At 36.3% G+C, this 23784-nt stretch overlaps 2 protein-coding genes across 6 annotated transcripts in view; both read left to right on the top strand.

Annotated features, from left to right (window-relative positions):
- Positions 1 to 14203, top strand: part of tap1 (transporter 1, ATP-binding cassette, sub-family B (MDR/TAP)) — a 33219-nt gene extending 19016 nt beyond the window's left edge. For all 3 annotated transcript variants that reach the window (XM_067447768.1, XM_067447767.1, XM_067447766.1), the window contains 7 exons: positions 2190 to 2387; positions 3352 to 3480; positions 3574 to 3762; positions 6597 to 6770; positions 6858 to 7017; positions 8532 to 8668; positions 13158 to 14203. In XM_067447768.1, the coding sequence (XP_067303869.1) occupies positions 2190 to 2387; positions 3352 to 3480; positions 3574 to 3762; positions 6597 to 6770; positions 6858 to 7017; positions 8532 to 8668; positions 13158 to 13394 (1224 nt within the window). In that variant the 3' untranslated portion in view covers positions 13395 to 14203. The remainder of the gene's footprint in view (positions 1 to 2189; positions 2388 to 3351; positions 3481 to 3573; positions 3763 to 6596; positions 6771 to 6857; positions 7018 to 8531; positions 8669 to 13157) is intronic.
- A 2056-nt stretch (positions 14204 to 16259) lies between these two features.
- The window catches only part of brd2b (bromodomain containing 2b), a 44543-nt gene continuing 37018 nt past the window's right edge, over positions 16260 to 23784 (top strand). For 2 of the 3 annotated variants that reach the window (XM_067447769.1, XM_067447771.1), the window contains exons 1-2: positions 16260 to 16407; positions 18632 to 18926. In XM_067447769.1, the coding sequence (XP_067303870.1) occupies positions 16376 to 16407; positions 18632 to 18926 (327 nt within the window). In that variant the 5' untranslated portion in view covers positions 16260 to 16375. The remainder of the gene's footprint in view (positions 16408 to 18631; positions 18927 to 23784) is intronic. The other variant, XM_067447770.1, reaches the window with a different exon arrangement.

Here is a 23784-nt window from a genome sequence, read left to right on the forward strand (position 1 = left end):
AAAAGTAAATCAATCATGCACACACTGCAAAAAATGCTCTTCTTACTTAGTAATTTTGTCTTGTTTCTAGTCAAAATATATACAATTCTTAAATCAAGATGCATTTACTAGATAAGTAAAATGACATAAGCTATTTTTGCTTGTTTTCTGGGGTAAAATATCAAAATGAAGTGAGTTTTTGCTTAAAACAAGCAAAATTATCTGCCAATGGGGTGAGAAAAATAATCTTATTTCAATCAGAAACAAGATTATTTTTCTCATCCCATTGGCAGATAATTGTGCTTTTTTTAAAGCAAAAACTCACTTCATTTTGATATTGTTTTCAACAAAACAAGAAAAAATATCTAATGTTGTTTAACTTATCTAGTAAATGCATCTTGATTTAAGAATTGTATATATTTTGACTAGAAACAAGACAAAATTACTAAGTAAGAAGAGCATTTTTTGCAGCGCAAAAATTGCATAATGATTTTGAGATCAGGGGCCTATTGCACAAAACTAGGATAAGGGATTAAGTAAGGGATAATGTCCACCCAGCCGGTTGTTATCGCAGAATAAACCACTTCAGAGTGATCAGGACCTGTCAGGGATCAGAGGTGGAGGACCCAGATGCAGAGTGAACAACAAGGACAGTTTATTAATAAGACAGATCAACAAGACACAAGAGGGTAGTGGATGAGTGACAGTCCAAACACCAGGGCAGGGGAAAGACACGACGATGACGGGCAGGGGAGGATGACCACTGAGACCAGTCCAGGCAGCCAGTGAACTTCACGACAGCTTGGGAGGCAACACCAGGCAGGGCGGTGTTGGACCAATCCAGGCAGGAACCTGAGGCTTGATGTTCTCACAGAAGCAGGAGTCTTGGCTGACAGGCAGTGGAGACAGCGGCCAGGGAAAAAAAACTGGACAGAAAACAACACAGGACACACACACGACAAGACTCTAGACAAGACAACAAGAAACAGACAAACTAAGAACTATGACTAAATTAAAATAATAACTGGAGCTAGAAAACGAAGAAAAATAAAAAACCAATCTCTATAAAAAGACTGAACTGAGAAAATAAAAGTGGAAAACAGGAAAAATAGAGGAACACATGACAAACACAGAGAGAGACAGATCCAAACACTAAGACACAACACAAACATAGAAACATTAAACAAAGACAAAACAGACAGAGCTGCCAGGTTAGAACCCTGACAGGACCCCGAGGCGAAGCGGAGCGTCACTCTGAAGGGGTTTATTCTGCGATAACAACCGGCTGGGTGGACATTATCCCGCTTATTACACGGCTACTAGTCTCAAATAAATAATTATTTGACACAAAAGCTCTAACGCAAAGCTTCCGCAAAAGGAAAACAGTTCCAACCTGCTTTAAGCCTTTATCTATTGCTGCTAAATGTTGAGAATGAATGCTGAAAGGGTTCGTTCACCTAAAAATGAAACCAAGCCTCTGATTTACTCACCCTCAAGTCATTATAGGTGTTTATGACATTCTTCTGTCAGACAAATACAATCAGAGTTATATTTAAAAAGTCCAGGCTAACGTTAATCCCAGCAGTAGTTGTGGCTGTGTTTGAAGTCCATAAAAAATGCAGCTGTCCGTCAAATAACGTGCTCCACACGACTCCGATGGGTTAATAGAGCCTTCTGATTCCAATCGATGCGTTTGTGTCAGAAAAATATCCATATTTAAAACGTTATAAAGGAAACCTGCCTTGAAGTCTTCCATTGTAGCCACGGCTGTTTAAGCCACAAGATGGCGCCAGCGTTAAGCACAGAAGTAGAACCGGTCAAGATAACTCGTAGTACCCGGATGAGCGGTGTGTGTTATCTGGAAATAACATACCGCTGGAATGCGCGATTGACCAATCAGAATCAAGTATTTCACAGAGCCGTGTAATAAGCTTGGATATCTTGGTGATCCTGGCTCAATTTAGCTAATATACAGTTATCTTTCGTTATCATTCTTCGTGCCTTCAGGGTACGTTTACACGACAGCGGTGTACTAAATATAAATAATAAATATCCTGGCTTAATCCTTTATCCTAGTTTTGTGCAATAGGCCCCTAACCTAATTTCTTTGTCCTAATGTTAGTATTTTATTAGAAAGATATGCACATTGTGTTTTCCTCTAGTTTGTCAAGTTCACTTGTGTTGATGTGTGATAATGTTTTCTCCCTCAGAAACTTTCTGCTCAAGTGCAGGAATCTCTGGCGAAGGCCAATGACGTTGCGACGGAAACGTTCTCCTCCATGAAGACCGTCCGGAGCTTTGCTAATGAGGATGGAGAAACCGAGAGGTACAGCAAGTGCTTAGAGGGCACGTACGCCCTCAACAAAGTGGAAGCCGCTGCTTATGCTGCCTCAACGTGGACCAATAGTGTGAGTTTTGTTGGTATACTTCACTATTCTATGCATTCTGGGTGCACACTATTAAGATAATGTACACTGTAAAAAATGCTGGGTTGTTTTAATCCAATGTTGGGTCAAATATGGACTAACCCAGCAATTGGGTTGTTTTAACCCTGCGGTTGGGTTAAATATTTGCTTAAGACAACCCAATCGCTGGGTTAAAACAACCCAATTGCTGGGTTAGTCCATTATTTGTTAGTCCAGCATTGGGTTGTTTTTTACCCAGAGTGTAGCAGAATATATACACAAATGTGACCCTGGACCACAAAACCAGTCATAAGGGTTGATTTGAGAGTTACATAATCTGAAAGCTGAATAAATAAGCATCGTTGATGTGTGGTTTGTTATGATTATGACAATATTTGAAAATCTGGAATATGAGGGTGCAAAAAAAAAATCTAAATATTGAGAAAATCTCCTTTAAAGGTGTCCAGATGAAGTCATTAGCAATGCATATTACTACTAATAATACATTCTTGATATATTTACGGTAGGACATTTACAAAATATCTTCATGGAACATGATCTTAATATCCCAATGATTTTTGGCATAAAAGAAAAATGGATCATTTTGACCCTTACAATGTATTGTTGGCTATTGCCACAAAATATAGCCGTGAGACGCAGGACTGCTATTGTGCTCCAGGATCACAAATATATACACTGTAAAAAAAGTCCATAAAAATAGGACACAATGTACGGTATAAATATGAAGGAATTTTCTGTATTGTTTTTTTGGGTTTACCTGTATTTTTAATTACACATTGCATTAGTTTGTGTTTTAAGGGTTAACAGAAATTTTCGTAAAATACAGAGATAATACAATTACCAGTACATTTTCCGTTTTTATTTTGCAGTCTATATACAAAAATACACACTACATTTAAAATGCATCCCGAAGCCAGTGTTTGAAATCATATGTGCATTTTTTCAGATGTCCAGTCTTGCTTTGAAGGTCAGTATACTATACTATGGAGGTCGGCTTGTGACAGGAAGTGATGTCAGTAGTGGTGATCTGGTGTCCTTTGTGCTGTATGAGCTTCAGTTCACATCAGCTATGGAGGTGATAAACTTCAGGAATGCCCTTCAGCATAGCTTTGTCGACTTTTCCGTGAGAATCCATGAGCCATGTTTTCTTCTGCCGCTTCTGTCACAGGTACTGATGTCATACTGGCCGCATGTGAAGAAGGCGGTCGGCGCGTCAGAAAAGATCTTCGAGTACGTGGACCGAAAGCCTGATGTTCCTCCAGACGGATCTCTCGCTCCTCGAGCTCTAAAAGGACACGTGTGCTTCAAAAATATCACCTTTGCTTACCCGAAGCGGCCGGACACAGACGTGCTGAAGGTATGCATTAAAAAGCTCCTATTATATTTCACAAAATAAAAAGAAAGCAATAATAAATTATGCTTCATAGAAAATGATCACAATAAATCACATCTAACATAAAAGTTTGTTAATATAAAAATGTATGTGTATATACACCGATCAGGCATAACATAATGACCGGTGAAGTGAATAACACTGATGATCTCTTCATCACCTGTTAGTGGGTGGGATATATTAGGGAGCAAGTGAACATTTTGTCCTCAGAGTTGTGAAGCAGGACAAATGGGCAAGCGTAAGGATTTGAGCGAGTTTGGCCAGATTGTGACGGCTAGATGACTGGGTCAGAGCATCTCCAAAACTGCAGCTCTTGTGGGCTGTTCCCGGTCTGCAGTGGTCAGTATCTATCAAAAGTGCTCCAAGGAAGGACCAGTGGAGAACCGGCCACAGGGTCATGGGCGGCCAAGGCTCATTGATGCACGTGGGGAGCGAAGGCTGGCCCGGGGGGTCCGATCAAACAGACGAGCTACTGGAGCTCAAACTGCTCCAGAAGTTAATGCTGGTTCTGATAGAAAGCTGTCAGAATACACAGAGCAGCTCAGTTTGTTTGCGAATGGAGCTGCTTACAGGACTTAAAGAATCTGCTGCTAAGTGGAGTCCATGCCTAGATGGGTCAGGGCTGTTTTGGCAGCAAAAGGGGGACCTGCACAATATTTGAAAGGTGATCATAATGTTATGCCTGATTGGTGTATATACAAGCGTATATTATTTAAACACAAACATTTTTATGTTAGGTGTGATTAATCGCGATATATTGATTTTACAGCACTAATTTATACACTTATAAATATAATATTTTACATAAGTGGCCTAAAGTGATTGGAGGGGATTTTTAAATGACCCTACCAGTTCTTAAAAATATATAATATATTTATTTTAAATATGTTAAATATAAAGGAACAACAAAACCCTTGGTTAAGATATTTTTCTGATAACATAATTTGGGCAAAAAAAAGGCAAACTACAGCTACAGGTTTTATTTTACAATGCAAAAAACAAAAAAAACAAAAAGCATGCATTGGCCAACATAATCAGTTATTAGTATTTAATCGGTTCTCTCTCGTTTTTGCATGTGTTCATTAGGGATGCCACAATACTCAATATAATATTGAACCGTTTGGTACGGCATTCACGGTTCAATACGTGCTGATGAATTGCAGTGTTTTCGGTTTTGCATTTTATTCATTATTTCCATTTCTCTCCGTTTTAAATATTTCTCTCAGTTTATTTCGGCTCTTTCTGAGTGTGCCTGTGAGTCTACGCGCTGATATGAGCAAATACCCAATCATATGCACTAAAGTTAGCGGGTGTTAGCCGCGTTTTAAAGCCTCGCCGGTTAAACATTTCATTCTCGTTTTGCGTTGAGCGCGCGCACTAAACGTCTGTCAAACACACGTGATTACTGGACAGTCTTACTGCGCTAATACTGACAAACACACACAAGGTTAACATATAAACGCATTTGATTATGTCTCAAGTGAAAGTAAAATTGCGTGCGTCTATGAGATGCGAGCAGCTCTTTAATTGACAGCAGCGGAGTCTATGAACACACTGTCCTTAAAGGGACAGTTCACCTCCAAAATTATTTTAATAATAATAATAAAAAACACCTTTAATAAAGTAGCTTTTAATCAATGTTGTATATGTAAGGGATAATGTCCACCCAGCCGGTTGTTATCGCAGAATAAACCCCTTCAGAGTGATCAGGACCCCGAGGCGAAGCGGAGCGTCTCTCTGAAGGGGTTTATTCTGCGATAACAACCGGCTGGGTGGACATTATCCCGCTTATTACACGGCTACTAGTCTCAAATAAATTAGACACAAAATATTGTCTTGAGATTAAATATTTTATTAGCTCTTACGCAAAACTTCCGCAAAGGAAAACAGTTCCAACCTGCTTTAAGCCTTTATCTATTGCTGCTAAATGTTAAAAATGAATGCTGAAAGGGTTAGTTCAGCCAAAAATGAACCCAAGCCTATGATTTACTCACCCTCAAGTCATTATAGGTGTTTATGACATTCTTCTGTCAGACAAATACAATCAGAGTTATATTTAAAAAGTCCAGGCTAACGTTAATCCCAGCAGTAGTTGTGGCTGTTTTTGAAGTCCATAAAAAATGCAGCTGTCCGTCAAATAACGTGCTCCACACGACTCCGATGGGTTAATAGAGCCTTCTGATTCCAATCGATGCGTTTGTGTAAGAAAAATATCCATATTTAAAACGTTATAAAGGAAACCTGCCTTGAAGTCTTCCATTGTAACCCACGGCTGGTTAAGCCACAAGATGGCGCCAGCGTTAAGCACAGAAGTAGAACCGGTCAAGATAACTCGTAGTACCCGGATGAGCGGTGTGTGTTATCTGGAAATAACACACCGCTGGAATGAGCGATTGACCAATCAGAATCAAGTATTTCACAGAGCCGTGTAATAATGAAGGATATGTAGTTTTTATTTAAGCCTACATTTATTCATTCAATTTCATACTTAAATGCTGATGTACATCTCTGAGCTTCCACTGTAAATCTTTTTGTATATTTATTTTATATTATACAATACACTGGGGATGTGTAAAAGGTTTTTTTAAGTAAAGTTTTAAAGGGTTTTCAAGTCTTTTAAGTGAAATAAAGAAAGAGTATTGCAATAAAAACCCTCTTCTGTTCCTGTCACCTAAGAATAATATATAAAAAAAAAAAAAAACGAACAAACACATTTTTGTCAGTTTTTCATCGGCTGGACATCACGTTTGGCCACTACTGTACATTGGATTGATACATGTGTTGTTTGGTACTTCCAGACAGTTTCTCTGGAGCTGAAGCCAGGCCAGATCACAGCTCTAGTGGGTCCGTCAGGTTCTGGAAAAACAACTATTGTGAGTTTGCTGGAGAGATTTTACCAGCCTCAAAATGGGCAGATTTTATTGGACCAGAAGCCACTGCTGGACTACAAGGACCAATACCTGCACGAGAAGGTAATCATACTAATAGCTCCATCTAAGTGAATATAAATAAAAGAGTATTCTTTGTTTGCTGACCTGGTTTGATTTCCACCCTCTCAGATTAGTGTGGTGTCACAGGAGCCGGTTCTGTTCGCTCGGTCTGTGCGGGAAAACATTGGATATGGCAAAGAAAATGCTTCGGAGGAAGAAATACTCGCTGCTGCCAAGCTGGCCAATGCAGATGACTTTATCTCTAATTTACCTAAAGGATATGACACGGGTGAGTCTTTGTCATTGTTGCGGCTCCTCTCTTCCCATTCTGTCAGTAACTCTCTTTAGTTCCTGTCTCTATGAAGCCCCTCTGATTGGTCGGCTGGAGCAGTGTGTTGTGATTGGTGTTTGGGAAATGTCCCGCCTCTGGCAGTTTCAACCAAGCGGCTCCTCCCGCAGTTTCTCTTGAAGCCAATAAAATTCCTCGACTGGCCACTAGAGCGGCTCCAGAAGGAGCAGAATCTCATTGAGCCTCATGTTAAAATGCCCATCTTTACAGCAGAATAAAACATGTTTACAGTCTGGGACAAATTGTGGTTTTGGTCTATACGGCTGATTTTGTCCTTCATGACGACTGTGAGGGGGTGAATATTTTTATAACTCATTGATTTACATTATATAAAGCCTTAAAGTTCTGCATAATTAAGGGCGTGGCAACTTTGAGTGACAGGTGGATTGCCAATTGTCTGCTGTCTGTTAGTCATTGCGTCACCTAAGCTCCGCCCACGTCCCGCCTCTTTGCCCATTTTCTGTTATCTGGGCAGAAAATAACGACGCCAAGCTCGTCTCTACGCTTCAGAACGGCTCTTCAGAATCCTATGGGTGACGTCACGGACATTACGTCCGTATTTTTTTACAGTCTATGCTTTCAACACACTACTAACTAACTTAGTAAAATTGCGTACCAGGCCCTGCCCCTTTATTATGCAGATTAATTATTATAATGAGGAATATTGTTCCCAGAAGAAACTCAAGTCTACAATGGAGGCGTTTCAGGGGTTCAGAAACACTGACTCTGACATTGACAAATAACTTTTTCATGCTCAAACAGCAACATTACACACTAAGACCGTGTGTCCACCAAAGTGTTTTTTCACGCTGCTGGCTGGCGTTTTCAATTGTTTTCAAAGAGAGCGCCGCCTTTTTGGGACGCCTGGAGCGCACCGAGGTGCTGAGCGAGTATTTCTCGCTCAAGCTCTGAGCGTTTACCGTTTTTTACTGGTCGCCGAGAGTTGAAGAATCTTTAACTTTGAGTAAAACGCAGCGCTCATCACTGTCACTCTTCACTCAGCCGTCCAATCACAGTGGAGGAGGGGCGGGACAAACACAACACAGACCAACCGCCTTATTCTGCGTGTCATCATCAGATGAAAACAAGCAATAATAACAGAACAAAATGATTTAAAACAAGAGCCAGAGCAAATACTTTACATTGTATCTGCAATTTAAGATAGAACCATTAAAGAAACAAACTACCTGTGAAATTAATAAGACTTCCGTGGATTTTCCGTATCACAACAAGCAAAGAGTCTCAAGTGAGGAAAAAAAAAACGCTGCCTGCCAAAATGCTCTCAAGCGCTCACAGCGAGGCGTTTTCGCTTTGGTGGAAACACGGCCTAAGGAAAGACGGGAAAAGCATAATGGGACCTCTTTAATAGTACTGATATTTATCCATATTCCATGCTGTGTTATCTGACCTAAAGTTGGTTTAGAAAGTAACAGGTGTTGTTTTGTGTGGCTCAGATGCTGGAGAGAAGGGCGGTCAGGTTTCTGGAGGTCAGAAGCAGCGAATCGCCATCGCCAGAGCTCTGATTCAGAAACCGCAGATTCTGGTGCTGGATGATGCTACCAGCTCACTGGACACCGAGAGTGAACACCGGGTAAGACGCACACCTACTATGGAAGCCCATTTCCACCACTAAATAAAAAATAAAACGAGTAATTGCGAGTTTATATCTCAGAATTGTGACTTTATGTCACACACTAATACTAGTGTTCAAAAATAGAATTAGTATGTCCCAAATCATAGTATGTTGAAAAGAGTTTTCCAAACACACCCGGATGGTTTACTATTTCCGGTCAGAATTTGCATACCGTATTTTCCGCACTATAAGGCACACTTAAAAGCCTTTCATTTTCTCAAAAAACCACAGTGGACCTTATAATCCAGAGCGCCTTATATATGGATCAAGGCGCTCTGTCAAAATGTTTCAGTATGAAAAACCAATAAAAACGATTTAATAATAATAAAATGTTTCAGTACGACTGGTACTGAAACTGGTACTGACTGGTACTGAAACTACAAAGCCGCACCGCGTCTCTACAGTCACTATTTGAATGATGGCAACAGCACTAGTACGGGGCATGAACATCGATGAATTTCGAAGCGGTCCTTCTTGGTGCTTTCGTTTTACTAAAAGACGTAATCTGTCCATACGCAAACGAACTACCGTCTCGCAGCAACTGCCAAAAGATTACCAAGGCTGGGAGATATTAATATGCACATCAACGTTTGAACAACGTTATAATGGGAGTGAACGGAGTTGTCAGAACTAGGGCTGGGATAAACGATTATTTTTTAAACGATTAATCTAGCGATTATTTTTTCGATGCATCGATTAATCTAACGATTAATTTTCCCTGTCCGATTCGGTTACGATTCGATTCGATTACCGATTATCTCCCCATTAATTGCCTAATAGCAATTTATACATGTTGATTTAATTATCTGAATGAAAAAAACTAATTCCTTAACATTGCAATATATGTTTATTGCTCTTAAAATTCCAAAGTAAAAGACTATACAAGAACAATGCATTCAATAAAATCATAACAAAATACACACACACACACACACACACACACACACACACACACACACACACATGTCGTGTTTCCATGTTTTATGGGGACTTTCCATAGGCGTAATGGATTTCATACTGTACAAACTATACATCCTATCCCCCTACACTGCCCCTGCCCCTAAACCTACCCATCACAGGAAACATTCTGCATTTTTACTTTCTCAAAAAAACTCCTTCTGTGTGATTTATAAAATGTTTTCCTCATGGGGACCTAAAAATGTCCCCACAAGGACAAGGATTTCGGATATTGCCATCTTTGTGGGGACATTTTGTCCCCATAACGTAGGGATTACCAGGCCACACACACACACACACACACACACACACCCTATTTTGAAGTTACTGCACTCTGCCTTTGTATTGTCTGCAAAAAATGTGGAGTCATGCCAAGGCAAAAGGCAGTAACTTCCATATTATCAATATTTGGTTGCTGATCACCTTTTACAAAATCAATATAGTAACACCTGTATAAAATGTAATGATCATGGCATTTATTTTGGATGATTTACAATTAATTATAGCCATCTTCTTATTACCATCATGTGCTTTGGCTGCATTCTGATGCCATTATTAAGGACACAATACGTCTTGTAAAGAGTACCTTCATTGCTGTGCAGCAAAACTTACAGGTTGATAGGTGACACTGAATTATATGAACAAGATAAGATTATTTCTAATGAGTAAACATTTGCATATATAATGCAAAGATATAAAAAATAGAACAAATAACAAATCATGTAAAAATGCATGTGATTGTAATAAGATAAATAGCAAATAGTGCCGCTGGTTAATCAAGGGTTAAGTTTGGCTATCATACTCTAATGACAGCACTGACTGGATCGATTGCCCATTCATACGCTAAACAGAGAAATTATTTATTGCAATATGTTTTTAATGTTTTTATCTAGCAAAAAAATGATACAATAGGCTACATAGCAATTACTTTTACATCTTTGAATGAAAATCGCCTATAGCCTAAAAGGACAACTTTTAGATTGATGTGAACGACAAGTAGGAATAATTCTCAGAATGCTTGTGGATTAAACATCCCCGATGACATTCATTGCCATGGATTTTATCGGGTTTACAAGAAAAGCAAGGATATATGGATATAATTGCGAACTGTTACTACTGATTGTATGCGTGAGCTCACGATGTCACGGCATTCGAGTGCACACACTCATGCAGTGGGCAGCCCCAAACTGCCTGACAGCGCGCTGAGTGAATATTCTGCATTATGAAAACATGTAGGCTATGACAGTACACAGGCTACACCGTAACTTAATTTAAACATCTGTCTTCCTGTGTGCAGAAATTTGTTTATGTAGCCGTGACAACAAAACGCGCGCCAACCCGCAAGCCTTGCACTTCTGAAAGTCTGAGGACCCACTCGTGTTGCTACCATAGATATACATAATAAATAATATACTTAATTACATAATATACTTTATTATGTATATCTATGGTTGCTACTACTCTCCGGCGCCACCATCTTTATTTTGAGTCTGACGAATCGACGCGCATATTTTGCGTCGACGTATTTTTTGCGTCGACGTCATCGATGACATCGACGCGTTGTCCCAGCCCTAGTCAGAACGCTTAATAAAGTTTGACTTAAGCCCTATTCGCATGGGATTAGTATTATCTGGGACTTCTGTGATTTAGACATTTCTCCCCACATCTGAGTTTTGCGTGGCAGTGGCACATTCGCACGCGATAAGCAAACCCTGTGATTTTACTCGAATTTACTGACTTCTCCCGGATATGATGTCAGGACTTGTAAATGTTTTCGTTAAAGCTGTATGAAATCATAAACAGTCGTATCGATATCGTTTTGATAGTTTTATAGTAATACAAATTATAACACGCTACAATTAAAAACTGAACTGAGCACAGACCAGCGGCAGGAGTCAGATTTCATTCATCACGAGTGAGGAGCTGACGATGATTCAGTTTCAGAGCTAAATGTAATAGCGCCCGTTTAAGCGAGCTTGTCATTGTACTGTTCTGTTGTTATGTTTTTCATTAAGAATAGTATTGATGTTAATATTAAACACACCATTCAAGCAATTTGCTCCCAAATTGGTCCTCATTCAAAAGTGAAAGTATAATCCGTGCGGGAATTCATAACGGTGCGCATAATGAATGCAGCCTCCATTCTTCGTGAAAGATAAAGATAGAAATGCGCACAGGAAATAAAAACTTACAAAAATGATATACGATCCGCCTAATCCTGGCCAAATCACAGAGATGGAGAGTCACACGGGACTAATATTATCACAGGACCTCGGTGTTCGGCGAAATATGGTCTGTCATTTGCGGGGGAATTTTTACTTTACAAATGACAGACATGGCCGATTCACACGGGATTAAAATCACAGACGTTCTCTACAACTATTACAAATCACCAGAGGTCCCCAGATAATACTAATTGCCTGCGAATAGTCAGTTTGTCTGACTGTTTTGTTGACATTCCCTTTAGCACAGCTCCATCTAGTGGATGCATTACGCAAACCCAGTCCAACGTTTGACTGCAGTAGTTTCTATCCTATGCGCTTTATAATCCGGTGCGCACTATATATGAAAACAGTTTTAAAATAGGCCATTCATTGAAGGTGCGCCTTATAATCCGGTGCGCCTTATAGTGCGGAAAATACGGTACTATGACGATGCCTACAACCCATTGTGAGAACTACAAACGAGGATAAAAAGTGTTTAAAAAAACTACAAACATGACGGATCTGTGAGTCCGACGGTTATTGTTATTAGAGAGGTTTAGATAAAGCCATTTTTTTTCTGGAAAAAAATGGCGTTTGGGGGTAAAATGTGTGTTATTTTGGCAACGTTGGCTGCTAAAATTGGCTTTCCTGGGTCTATATATCACATAATTGAGGTCGCTTCAACCCGCGGACATGGAAAACGACCCACGGGGAAACCGCAGACTTGGCAACACAGTGCAGTCGAGTTCTGTTAACATTTGACAACTAACGTTATGCGTCGCTCCGTTGCTCTGATTGGTTGTCGGTCTGTCCAATCGATGTCTTTCCTGGTTCGGTTGAAACGCCCCATAATCACAGCCCAATGGAGCATCAGACTCATATTCTGACTAGAGTTGAGTTTGTCCACGTCAGTCTAGTGTTTATCAGTTAGGAGAAGGTAAACAGACATGTGCTGAATTAAAGATTAAAAAAAGAAAGTGGGTCCAATATCATTGGTCGTTAAAAAGTGGGTGGGTCTTGTCCCACACACACACAACGGCCATGATTTTGATCTTTAAAACCGTTTACCAATAGTTATATTGCACACGGCATGAAAGGGAAAATTCACCAATGTGTATTAGGGGCACTTTAAAAACACTTATGCAAAGAGATATTCAATCATCTTATAGAGATATTCAAAGATTGTGAATGTTATTCTTGCCAAGCCCTTGGTGTCTTTGATTGGATGCTGATTTGACCCTAATCTTGAGTTCTTCTTCTTCTTCTTCGTCTTCTTCTTCTGTCAGGTGTACTGCGCTCTGAGGAAGGAGCTGAAAAGCTGCACAGTTTTGCTCATCACTCACAGACTGAGCGGCGTGGAGAACGCAGATCACATTATCTTCCTCCGAGATGGAGAAGTGGTGGAGGAGGGCAACCATCACCAACTTCTGGCCAAACAGGGATACTACGCAGAGTTCGCCAAACAGCAGAATACGGCGATCCATCGCAACAGCGCAGAAGACGTCACAGACATCAGCCATTGATCTACATCGGCCGTCATGGGATGATATCAGCACATATCAGATATTTCTTCATATTTCTCAGCTGTTCATATATGTAAATGCTAGTGTTTTTAAATTAGGTGTAAATATCACCAAAAAATGTGAGAAAATATATGGGTGCATCTCACTAAAACATGTCCAGATTTCGCCCCCAAATACATAAAATAACCCATTTCTGGAATCGTTAACATTTGCGTCATTGTGACTTATTTTTCCCCAATTCACATTGCTATAATATGTTTAATTTTTAAGTGTGATTCTAATTAGGTACATATAATGCAACCTGCATAAAGTGCACAAAAATGATCTACTGCAAACATATTATATTTCATAGTGTTCGCAAGAGTATCTATTGGAGATGTATTATATTTCCCTTCTATTATGTAATGCACAGTTAAATAGCAAAAGTGGGCAAAAGTGATGTCCGGAGGGGATTTTGTTTTTCAACAAATTTTCAAGTTCAAATGAAACTTCTAATATTAATATGTAAACTATGAAATATTTTAGATTTTTAAACAAACAAAAACAATTAAATTGGTTATGGTATTTATTATTAGGCAAACCATTTTTTAGAAAAAGGGCAAATTACATCTACAGGTAATATATGACTATGTAAAAATATGCATACAAACACAAAAAGCATGCATTGACTAACACGTAAGCAGTTATTAATATTTTGTTCTCTCGTTTTTCCATAGTTCATCATTTCTGGCTAAAATATAGGTTGCACAATTTGCACAAAAATATTTTTAATTTAATTGTCCTGAAAATAATGTGGGGGAAAAAAGTTTTTTCTTAAAACATAATTAATTTTTTCCTATCTGGATAAGATGAATCTGTTCTTGACGTGTTTTAGGAGAGTCACCCGTACTCCGTTACCCAAGGCTAATAAAATTGCATTTAATATATATTTCCCAGCACTCAGATAATATCTGTTTTTGTTTATGGTTATGATTTTTTGTGTTCTGAACTTTTTCTTTGCTTTATAAACGATAGAGTTATGCAAAACAGTTTTCCTGTGGTTGATATATGTTGTAAATAAACCTGATTTTAAAAATGATGGCTCTTATATGTCTACCCATAATCATTTATTAGTGTTAGGAGTGTAAACATGTGCTTATGACAATTTCATATCAATTTCATGATAACCTTATGTGATGTTGGGGACGTTTTCGTTCACTGTGGGGTGATGTGGAGTCTTCATTTGGCCACAGCTGTCTGGCAAATGGAGTGATTTTTGGTGACAAATATTAGTTTGACACATTTTGGGAAAAGGATTTGAAAATGTTCACAAACTCAACGATACACTGTTCGGGATGAAAACGTCCACTCAATAAAATTGTTGTAAAAATATCATATATATATATATATATATATATATATATATATATATATATATATATATATATATATATATATATATATATATATATATATATATATATATATATATATATATTATATTTCCTTGCATAAATCTATTAATCAACCTCAGCCCTGATCAAAACTAATAAATATAACAAATCTACAAAAACACAATTTATTTTTCATATAATAAGTGATTGTGGACTGGATATGTTTTAATTTTTATCACAGTTAGGCCAAAGATTAGTAGCAACATTGGCTTGATGCAGGATTTTTGTGCCGCATCAGATTTTACTTTTTTCTTCTCATTTTCTGTTTGTTTGCCTCTTTAACTTCCATTATAACCACAGAGCATGAACCATACACTCATGCATTCCCATTGTTGGTGGTTTTCCCTGTTGGGAAGAGGTGAAATGTTTATCACCAATTAACCCTTTAGATAGGTCTGTGATAAAAAATAAAAGCTAGTTTCTATTTTATATGGAGTTTAACATTTAAATGAGGGAGAAAAGATTAAAATCTGATGCTGCATCAAAGCCAATGTTGTTGCTAATCTTTGACATGTCCAAGACTGTGATAAAAAGTTAAAAAAATCATAAAAAAAATCATAAAAATATATTTTTATGTTGAAAATACCGGTAATAGTAATTTTGTGTTTTCCCCGACCAAATCAGTGAAATAATTTATGAATTTGTCAATTAAAGAGTAAAAATCCTCAGCTTTGATCTGGACTGGGGTTGATTAATAGATTTATGCACAATACATATCAAAACTGAGGATTTTTACTCTTTAATTGACAAATTCATAAATTATTTCACTGATTTGAAATATATATATATATATATATATATATATATATATATATATATATATATATATATATATATATATATATATATATATATATATACACACATTTTATTTATAATGCGCTTTTCTTAAACCCAAAGCGCTACAGTAAAATAACAATAATACAACCAAAAATAAAATATAACTAGCAATACAACAAATTATTAAAGAAAAACAGTTTTAAACAAATGTGTCTTAATCAACTTTTTAAAATGACCCAGCGTTGGTGCCTTTCTGATGGGCAGAGGATACGCAGATCTACATCAAAACCATTTGAACGGCTATGTATATATATATATGATACATTTTTACAGCAGTTTCATTTCGTGAATGTTTGTTTTCATCCCGAACATAACGAAAGGGAAGTTAGGGTTACCATGCCAAATGTAATATAGAAGGTCTGCTCAAAAACTTTATTATTAAAACATTAATACTGTTATTAATTATTGACTATTTAGTCATCCACTCAAAATCCTCACTAGATGGTAACAGTAAGTCATAAAGCCATATATGGGCGTGTCTCGTACCGGACCGGCGTGAAACTCAGCCAATAAGCAAGAGGCTTTAGAGGCGGGACGAATTCTTATTGGCCATTTGGGTTTTTATATAAAAACCCAGGAGCGGAAATTGAAAGGCGCCATTTGCTAGTAGGACGGCGCGGGGAAGCTCAAGCATAAGGAGTTAAATAACAATAAAACGGGGGCGAAAACGCAGGATTCCGCGACGCAAAACAATCGCGATCCACCCGAATGGAGGCAGCCATCAACCCGTCTCTTGACAGGTAGTATTGGCAAGCCTGTAAACTAATCCCGTGTGTGTCTTTAATCACAAAGGACGTGGAAAAGGGAAGGAAGCGTTTGTTTACATGTTAATTTTCCTTCTTAAATGGGAATGTATCTCATGGTGGGTGCTAAAACGGCTTCGCATGTTTTTAAACGAGTTCCAGCCGTTGGAATAATAGCCTGCAGCGAGCATCTCTGTGTTGTGGGTCTGTACTGCATCATTTCCCTCCGCCATCTTCAGCATTTAAAGGGCCAGACACACATATTAGTGCGGTGTGAATGAATGGATGGATGGATGGTGTTTGAGCGGGTGTTAATCGCGGCAGTGTGTGTGTGGGGAGGGCTGGGGGATTCATGTGTCCTGAGCTGATTGGGCATGAATGCACTCATCACTTGTTTACAAACAGAGGCTAGGCGGGACAGACTGATTGTCGTTTACTGTATTATATTCTCTTACAGTAACGCCTTTGATGGCTGCTAATGCACCACCGTTTCCCGCATCAGATGAATTGTTATTGAATTTATGTGTCAGTAATTATATCATACATTTTCTTAATTACCCTCTCCACTGCATGGGTTGTAATGCCCTGTAAACGATTGATAAATGCTTGCCATTATATGCCAATGTTTGTATGTATGTGTATGTTTGAATGTATGTATAAATGAATGCATGTATATGCATACATATATGTGTGTGTGTGTGTGTGTGTGTGTGTGTGTGTGTGTGTATATGTATGTATGTATGCATGCTTGTGTTATGTATTTAATATGCATCCCAACTGTTTTCAACATTGATAATAGTCAATGTTAATTAAATTGGTAATTAACTTGTCAGAGTAAAAATGTGCTTGTTCAGAATTTAAAAAAAAAAATTTTTTTATATAAAACTTATTCTTATACACTTGCTCATTTAAAACATCCACTTGTCCCAGACAAGAGTAATTTCATATGTATATTTAAATTATTTATTCATTTATTAGGGCTATCAAACGATTAATCACATAAAAGTATATGTTTGTGAGTGTGTGTAATTATTGTATATTTAAATACACACACATATATACAAGTAATTTTTATATATAAATATAATTGATAAATATAAATATTTTATATAAATAACACATTTTTGTTAAATGTATACATGCATTTTTATTTATATATACATATTTGTATTATATTTATATATGTAGTGTGTAGGTGTGTGTTTATATATAATATACACACACTTAACTATATGTGTCTGTTTATGCTGCATATATACACTTATAATTACAATTTTATTATATTAATCTTATAATAATATTTAATCAATTTGTCAGCAACAAAATAAATATATGGCTGCGTGTATTTTTGTACACACACACACACACACATACACAGCTGTTCAAATGTCTTTTTTATCTGTAAGATCTGAATGTTTTAGAAGTCTCTTCTGCTCACCAGGGTGGCATTTATTTAATAAAAAAAAACCTGTAATATTGTGAAATATTCCAGTGTAAATCATCTGTTGTCTAAGTGAATATATATAGTAAAGTGTAATTTATTCCTGTGATTTTCAAAGAATGCTGTTCTTTTCAACTTTCAATAAATCGAAGAATCCTGAAAAAAAATTGTACACAACTGTTTTCAACACTGATGATAAAAATTAGAAATTCTTAGAATGATTTCTGAAGGTGAAGGATCATGTGACACTGAAGACTGATGATGATACTGTTATTTTTTTATTTTTGATCAAATAAATAGCCTTGCTGAGCAGAAGAGACTTCTTCTAAAAACAAAAAATCTTACAGATCAAAATGGATATATGGATGGATGGAGATGGATAGAGAGAGAGATGGATGGATGGATGGATGGATGGATGGAGAAATAGCTAGAGATATAGATAAGGATGGATGGGGATATAGAAATGTATGGATGGAAAGATAGATATGGATGGATGGATAGTTAGATAGATTAATAGATAGAGATGGATGGATGGAGATGGATAGAGAGATAGATAGAGAGATATTGAGATGAATGGGTGGATAAATGGAGAGATAGAGATAGATAGAGATGGATGGATGGAGATGGATAGAGAGATATCGATGGGAGATATCGATGTTCAATATGTGATAGAGAACTAAATGATTTAATCCACATACACATATCTGCGTATCCTTCAGAGCAGGTGTTAATGCTGTGTGTGTGTGTGTGTGTGTGTGTGTGTGTGTGTGTGTGTGGCAGCAGCTCTGTGGGAGTGAGCCTGTCTGTCATGAGTGGGATGGAGCAGAGCTCAGGCAAGCGCATCCGGAAGCCTTCTCTGCTGTACGAGGGCTTCGAGAGCCCATCTCTGCTCCACCCGCCTCCTCCACCCGGCCCTCCTCCGCCCCAGCTGCCTCCGGTTAGAGACCCCGGCCGGCAGGGACGCTCCACCAATCAGCTGCAGTTCCTCCACAAGGTTCTGGTGAAGGCGCTGTGGCGGCATCATTTTGCATGGCCTTTCCATGAGCCCGTGGACGCGGTCCGACTCAACTTACCCGTGAGTGAACATTTACTTTCTGAGAGGAAGTGTGTGTTCTGTCATTATTAGGGGTGTAACGGTACACAAAACTGATGGTCTGTTTTTTTAAGTCATGGTTTGCTACAGTTGGGGACAGAAAACTAAATATAAAATAGCTTTTTTTTTTTTTTTATTAAACAGTGGTTTACTGAACAAATTGCATCTATCCTGAGTTAATTCAGTTATAGCTAAAAGTTTCTTAAAGATAATGCTGTAAACTATAGGGAGCCCTTACTATAATATTAAAGGACAGAGCCCAAACTATATATTATAGCATAAAAAAGGCAGTTTTTGCATTATCTTCTAAATCTAATTATTATTTATTTATTTTACTCCAGTTCGTTGTTGAAATATAATAATTTATAATCAGTGGCTGTCATTTATTTATTGTATATAGGCCAATATAATACTAATTATATTAGAGTTTATAGACTAATATAATTAGTATAGCTAATATAATGAATATATAGGCTAATATAGTGAATATATAGGCTAATATAATGAATATATAGGCTAATATAATGAATATATAGGCTAATATAGTGAATATATAGGCTAATATAATGAATATATAGGCTAATATAGTGAATATATAGGCTAATATAGTGAATATATAGGCTAATATAATGAATATATAGGCTAATATAGTGAATATATAGGCTAATATAATGAATATATAGGCTAATATAGTGAATATATAGGCTAATATAATGAATATATAGGCTAATATAGTGAATATATAGGCTAATATAATGAATATATAGGCTAATATAGTGAATATATAGGCTAATATAATGAATATATAGGCTAATATAGTGAATATATAGGCTAATATAGTGAATATATAGGCTAATATAATGAATATATAGGCTAATATAGTGAATATATAGGCTAATATAGTGAATATATAGGCTAATATAATGAATATATAGGCTAATATAATGAATATATAGGCTAATATAGTGAATATATAGGCTAATATAATGAATATATAGGCTAATATAATGAATATATAGGCTAATATAATGAATACATAGGCTAATATAGTGAATATATAGGCTAATATAATGAATATATAGGCTAATATAATGAATACATAGGCTAATATAGTGAATATATAGGCTAATATAATGAATATATAGGCTAATATAATGAATATATAGGCTAATATAGTGAATATATAGGCTAATATAGTGAATATATAGGCTAATATAGTGAATATATCGGCTAATATAGTGAATATATAGGCTAATATAATGAATATATAGGCTAATATAATGAATATATAGGCTAATATAATGAATATATAGGCTAATATAATGAATATATAGGCTAATATAGTGAATATATAGGCTAATATAATGAATATATAGGCTAATATAATGAATATATAGGCTAATATAGTGAATATATAGGCTAATATAGTGAATATATAGGCTAATATAGTGAATATATAGGCTAATATAGTGAATATATAGGCTAATATAATGAATATATAGGCTAATATAATGAATATATAGGCTAATATAGTGAATATATAGGCTAATATAGTGAATATATAGGCTAATATAATGAATATATAGGCTAACATAATGAATATATAGGCTAACATAATGAATATATAGGCTAACATAATGAATATATAGGCTAATATAGTGAATATATAGGCTAATATAGTGAATATATAGGCTAATATAATGAATATATAGGCTAATATAGTGAATATATAGGCTAATATAGTGAATATATAGGCTAATATAGTGAATATATAGGCTAATATAGTGAATATATAGGCTAATATAATGAATATATAGGCTAATATAATGAATATATAAGCTAATATAATGAATATATAGGCTAATATAGTGAATATATAGGCTAATATAATGAATATATAGGCTAACATAATGAATATATAGGCTAATATAATGAATATATAAGCTAATATAATGAATATATAGGCTAATATAGTGAATATATAGGCTAACATAATGAATATATAGGCTAACATAATGAATATATAGGCTAATATAGTGAATATATAGGCTAATATAGTGAATATATAGGCTAATATAGTGAATATATAGGCTAATATAGTGAATATATCGGCTAATATAGTGAATATATAGGCTAATATAATGAATATATAGGCTAATATAGTGAATATATAGGCTAATATAATGAATATATAGGCTAATATAGTGAATATATAGGCTAATAATAATGAATATATAGGCTAATATAGTGAATATATAGGCTAATATAATGAATATATAGGCTAATATAATGAATATATAGGCTAATATAATGAATATGTAGGCTAATATAATGAATATATAGGCTAATATAGTGAATATATAGGCTAATATAATGAATATATAGGCTAATATAGTGAATATATAGGCTAATATAATGAATATATAGGCTAATATAATGAATATGTAGGCTAATATAATGAATATATAGGCTAATATAGTGAATATATAGGCTAATATAATGAATATATAGGCTAATATAGTGAATATATAGGCTAATATAATGAATATATAGGCTAATATAGTGAATATATAGGCTAATATAGTGGCAAGGCAAGGCAAGGCAAGTTTATTTGTATAGCACATTTCATACCCAATGGCAATTCAAAGTGCTTTACATAGAAATTAATTAAAATAGTGGTAACAAATGCATGAGAAAAAAGAATACCATATGGACGAATAAAAAATTAAAAACAAGCATAGTTAAAACAGTTGTAAAGATAATAATAGTAATAAAAAATAATAATATTAATTAAAAAAATAAGATAAAATAAAATAAAATGGTCAGATCCACAATAATGGTCTGATATAAAAATAAACATTCTTCAGTTTACAGCCTACATACATGTACCATCTTAATTAGAACACCTCTCATTCATTTCTTTCTCAAACACGTTCATAACATCCATTTTAATCACTATTCCCTGATTTTTACTCAGAAACCTTCTTGTTAAACCCATTCTCACTTATCATACCCTCCACAGATTTACACACACTCAAACCTTATTGTCAAACTTACTATTTCCATCAAACCCAGTTTTCACTCATCATATTTAACTCAAAAGAACATATAAAATAAACAATAACCAGAGATAAGAACAAAGGTAAACTAAAACAGTTATAAAAAGAATAAAGAGATAAGATAGGGTGCAATCAGTCGGACATACAGTGCTCAGAGCTCATTCAGTAAACGCACAGCTGAACAGATGTGTTTTGAGTCTGGATTTGAATGTGGCTACTGTTGGAGCACATCTGATCTGTTCAGGAAGCTGGTTCCAACTACAGCTGGCATAATAGCTAAAGGCAGACTCTCCTTGCTTTGAGTGAACTCTTGGTATTTCTAACTGATTTGATCCTGCTGATCTGAGTGATCTGTTGGGTTTGTATTTAATCAGCATATCTGCGATGTATTGAGGTCCCAGCTCATTGAGTGATTTTGCTTTAAGCGAATATCATTTATAATCTTTATGAGCGCTGTCTCTGTACTGTGATGTGGACGGAAACCAGATTGAAAATTGTCAAAGTATCCATTTGAGCGTAAGAATTTGTTCAACTGATTGAAAACAACTTTTTCAAAGATTTTGCCTATGAAGGGGAGATTTGAGATTGGTCTGTAGTTGCTCAGTATGGAGTTATCCAGATTTCTCTTTTTCAGAAGAGGCTTAACTATTGTAGTTTTAAGGGCGGTTGGAAAAGTCCCACAGAGAAGTGAGGAGTTCACCACTTCTAGGAGATCTGCTTCTAAACAGTTAAACACACTTTTGAAGAAAGAAGTGGGGAGTGTGTCTAGGGCGCAGGTTGATGTTTTAAGATGCTCTACTGTGTCTTCTAAAATTTTGCAGTCAATAGCGTCGAAATCTGACATGGTAATTTTCCGAGGGTTTGGTATGATCTGACTGACCCCAGAGCAACTAGAGGATGTGCTGATCGCCTTTCTGATATTATTGATTTTCTCGGAGAAGTAGGAAGCAAACTCACTGCATTTGCTGTCTGAGAGCATTTCACTAGGAGTCTCACTCGGGGGGGGATTGTTAGTCTCTCGACAGTAGCAAAAAGAGTGCGCGTGTTGTTTATGTTTCTGTTTATGATATTTGAGAAGAAGGTCTGTCTAGCTTTGCCTAGTTCAACATTGAAAGCATGAAGGCTGTCTTTATAAATGTTATAATGGACTACAAGTTTTGTCTTCCGCCACATGCGTTCAGATTTTCTGCATTGTCTTTTCATTATTTGAACTGCTGTTGAGTTTCTCCATGGTGCTTTTTGTTTGGTACTCTTTTTCCTGACTTTTAGAGGAGCAATATCATCAATTACACTCTTAACTTTTGAGTTAAAGGAGTCAAGGAGAAAATCAACAGGGTCTGCAGATATGCTTGGTGTTAGAGATAAAGCCTTCATAAACAGCACATTAGTGTTCTCATTTAAGCATCTCTTTTTGACAGAGACAGATCTAGCTTCAATGGCAGGAGAGATTGATATATCAAAGAAAATACAGAAATGATCAGACAGTGCCACATCCTTAATAACAATTGATGAAATGTTTAGACCCTTACTGATAAGTAAATCTAGAGTGTGTCCACGATTGTGTGTGGGTCCATTTACATGCTGCGTCAAATCAAAAGTGTTAAGAACAGTCATGAGCTCTTTTGTTGTACTGGATTCAATATTGTCTATGTGAATGTTAAAATCCCCAGCAATAGCAAAACAGTCAAACTCGGAGGATATTTTTGATAACCGTTCTGTAAAGTCCACAGTGAAGCCTGCAGAGTATTTCGGAGGCCTATAAATAATGATAAGCAGGATGC

Source organism: Pseudorasbora parva, chromosome 7 (genome assembly GCF_024679245.1).
Source record: "Pseudorasbora parva isolate DD20220531a chromosome 7, ASM2467924v1, whole genome shotgun sequence".
Classification (NCBI taxonomy): Eukaryota; Metazoa; Chordata; class Actinopteri; order Cypriniformes; family Gobionidae; genus Pseudorasbora; species Pseudorasbora parva.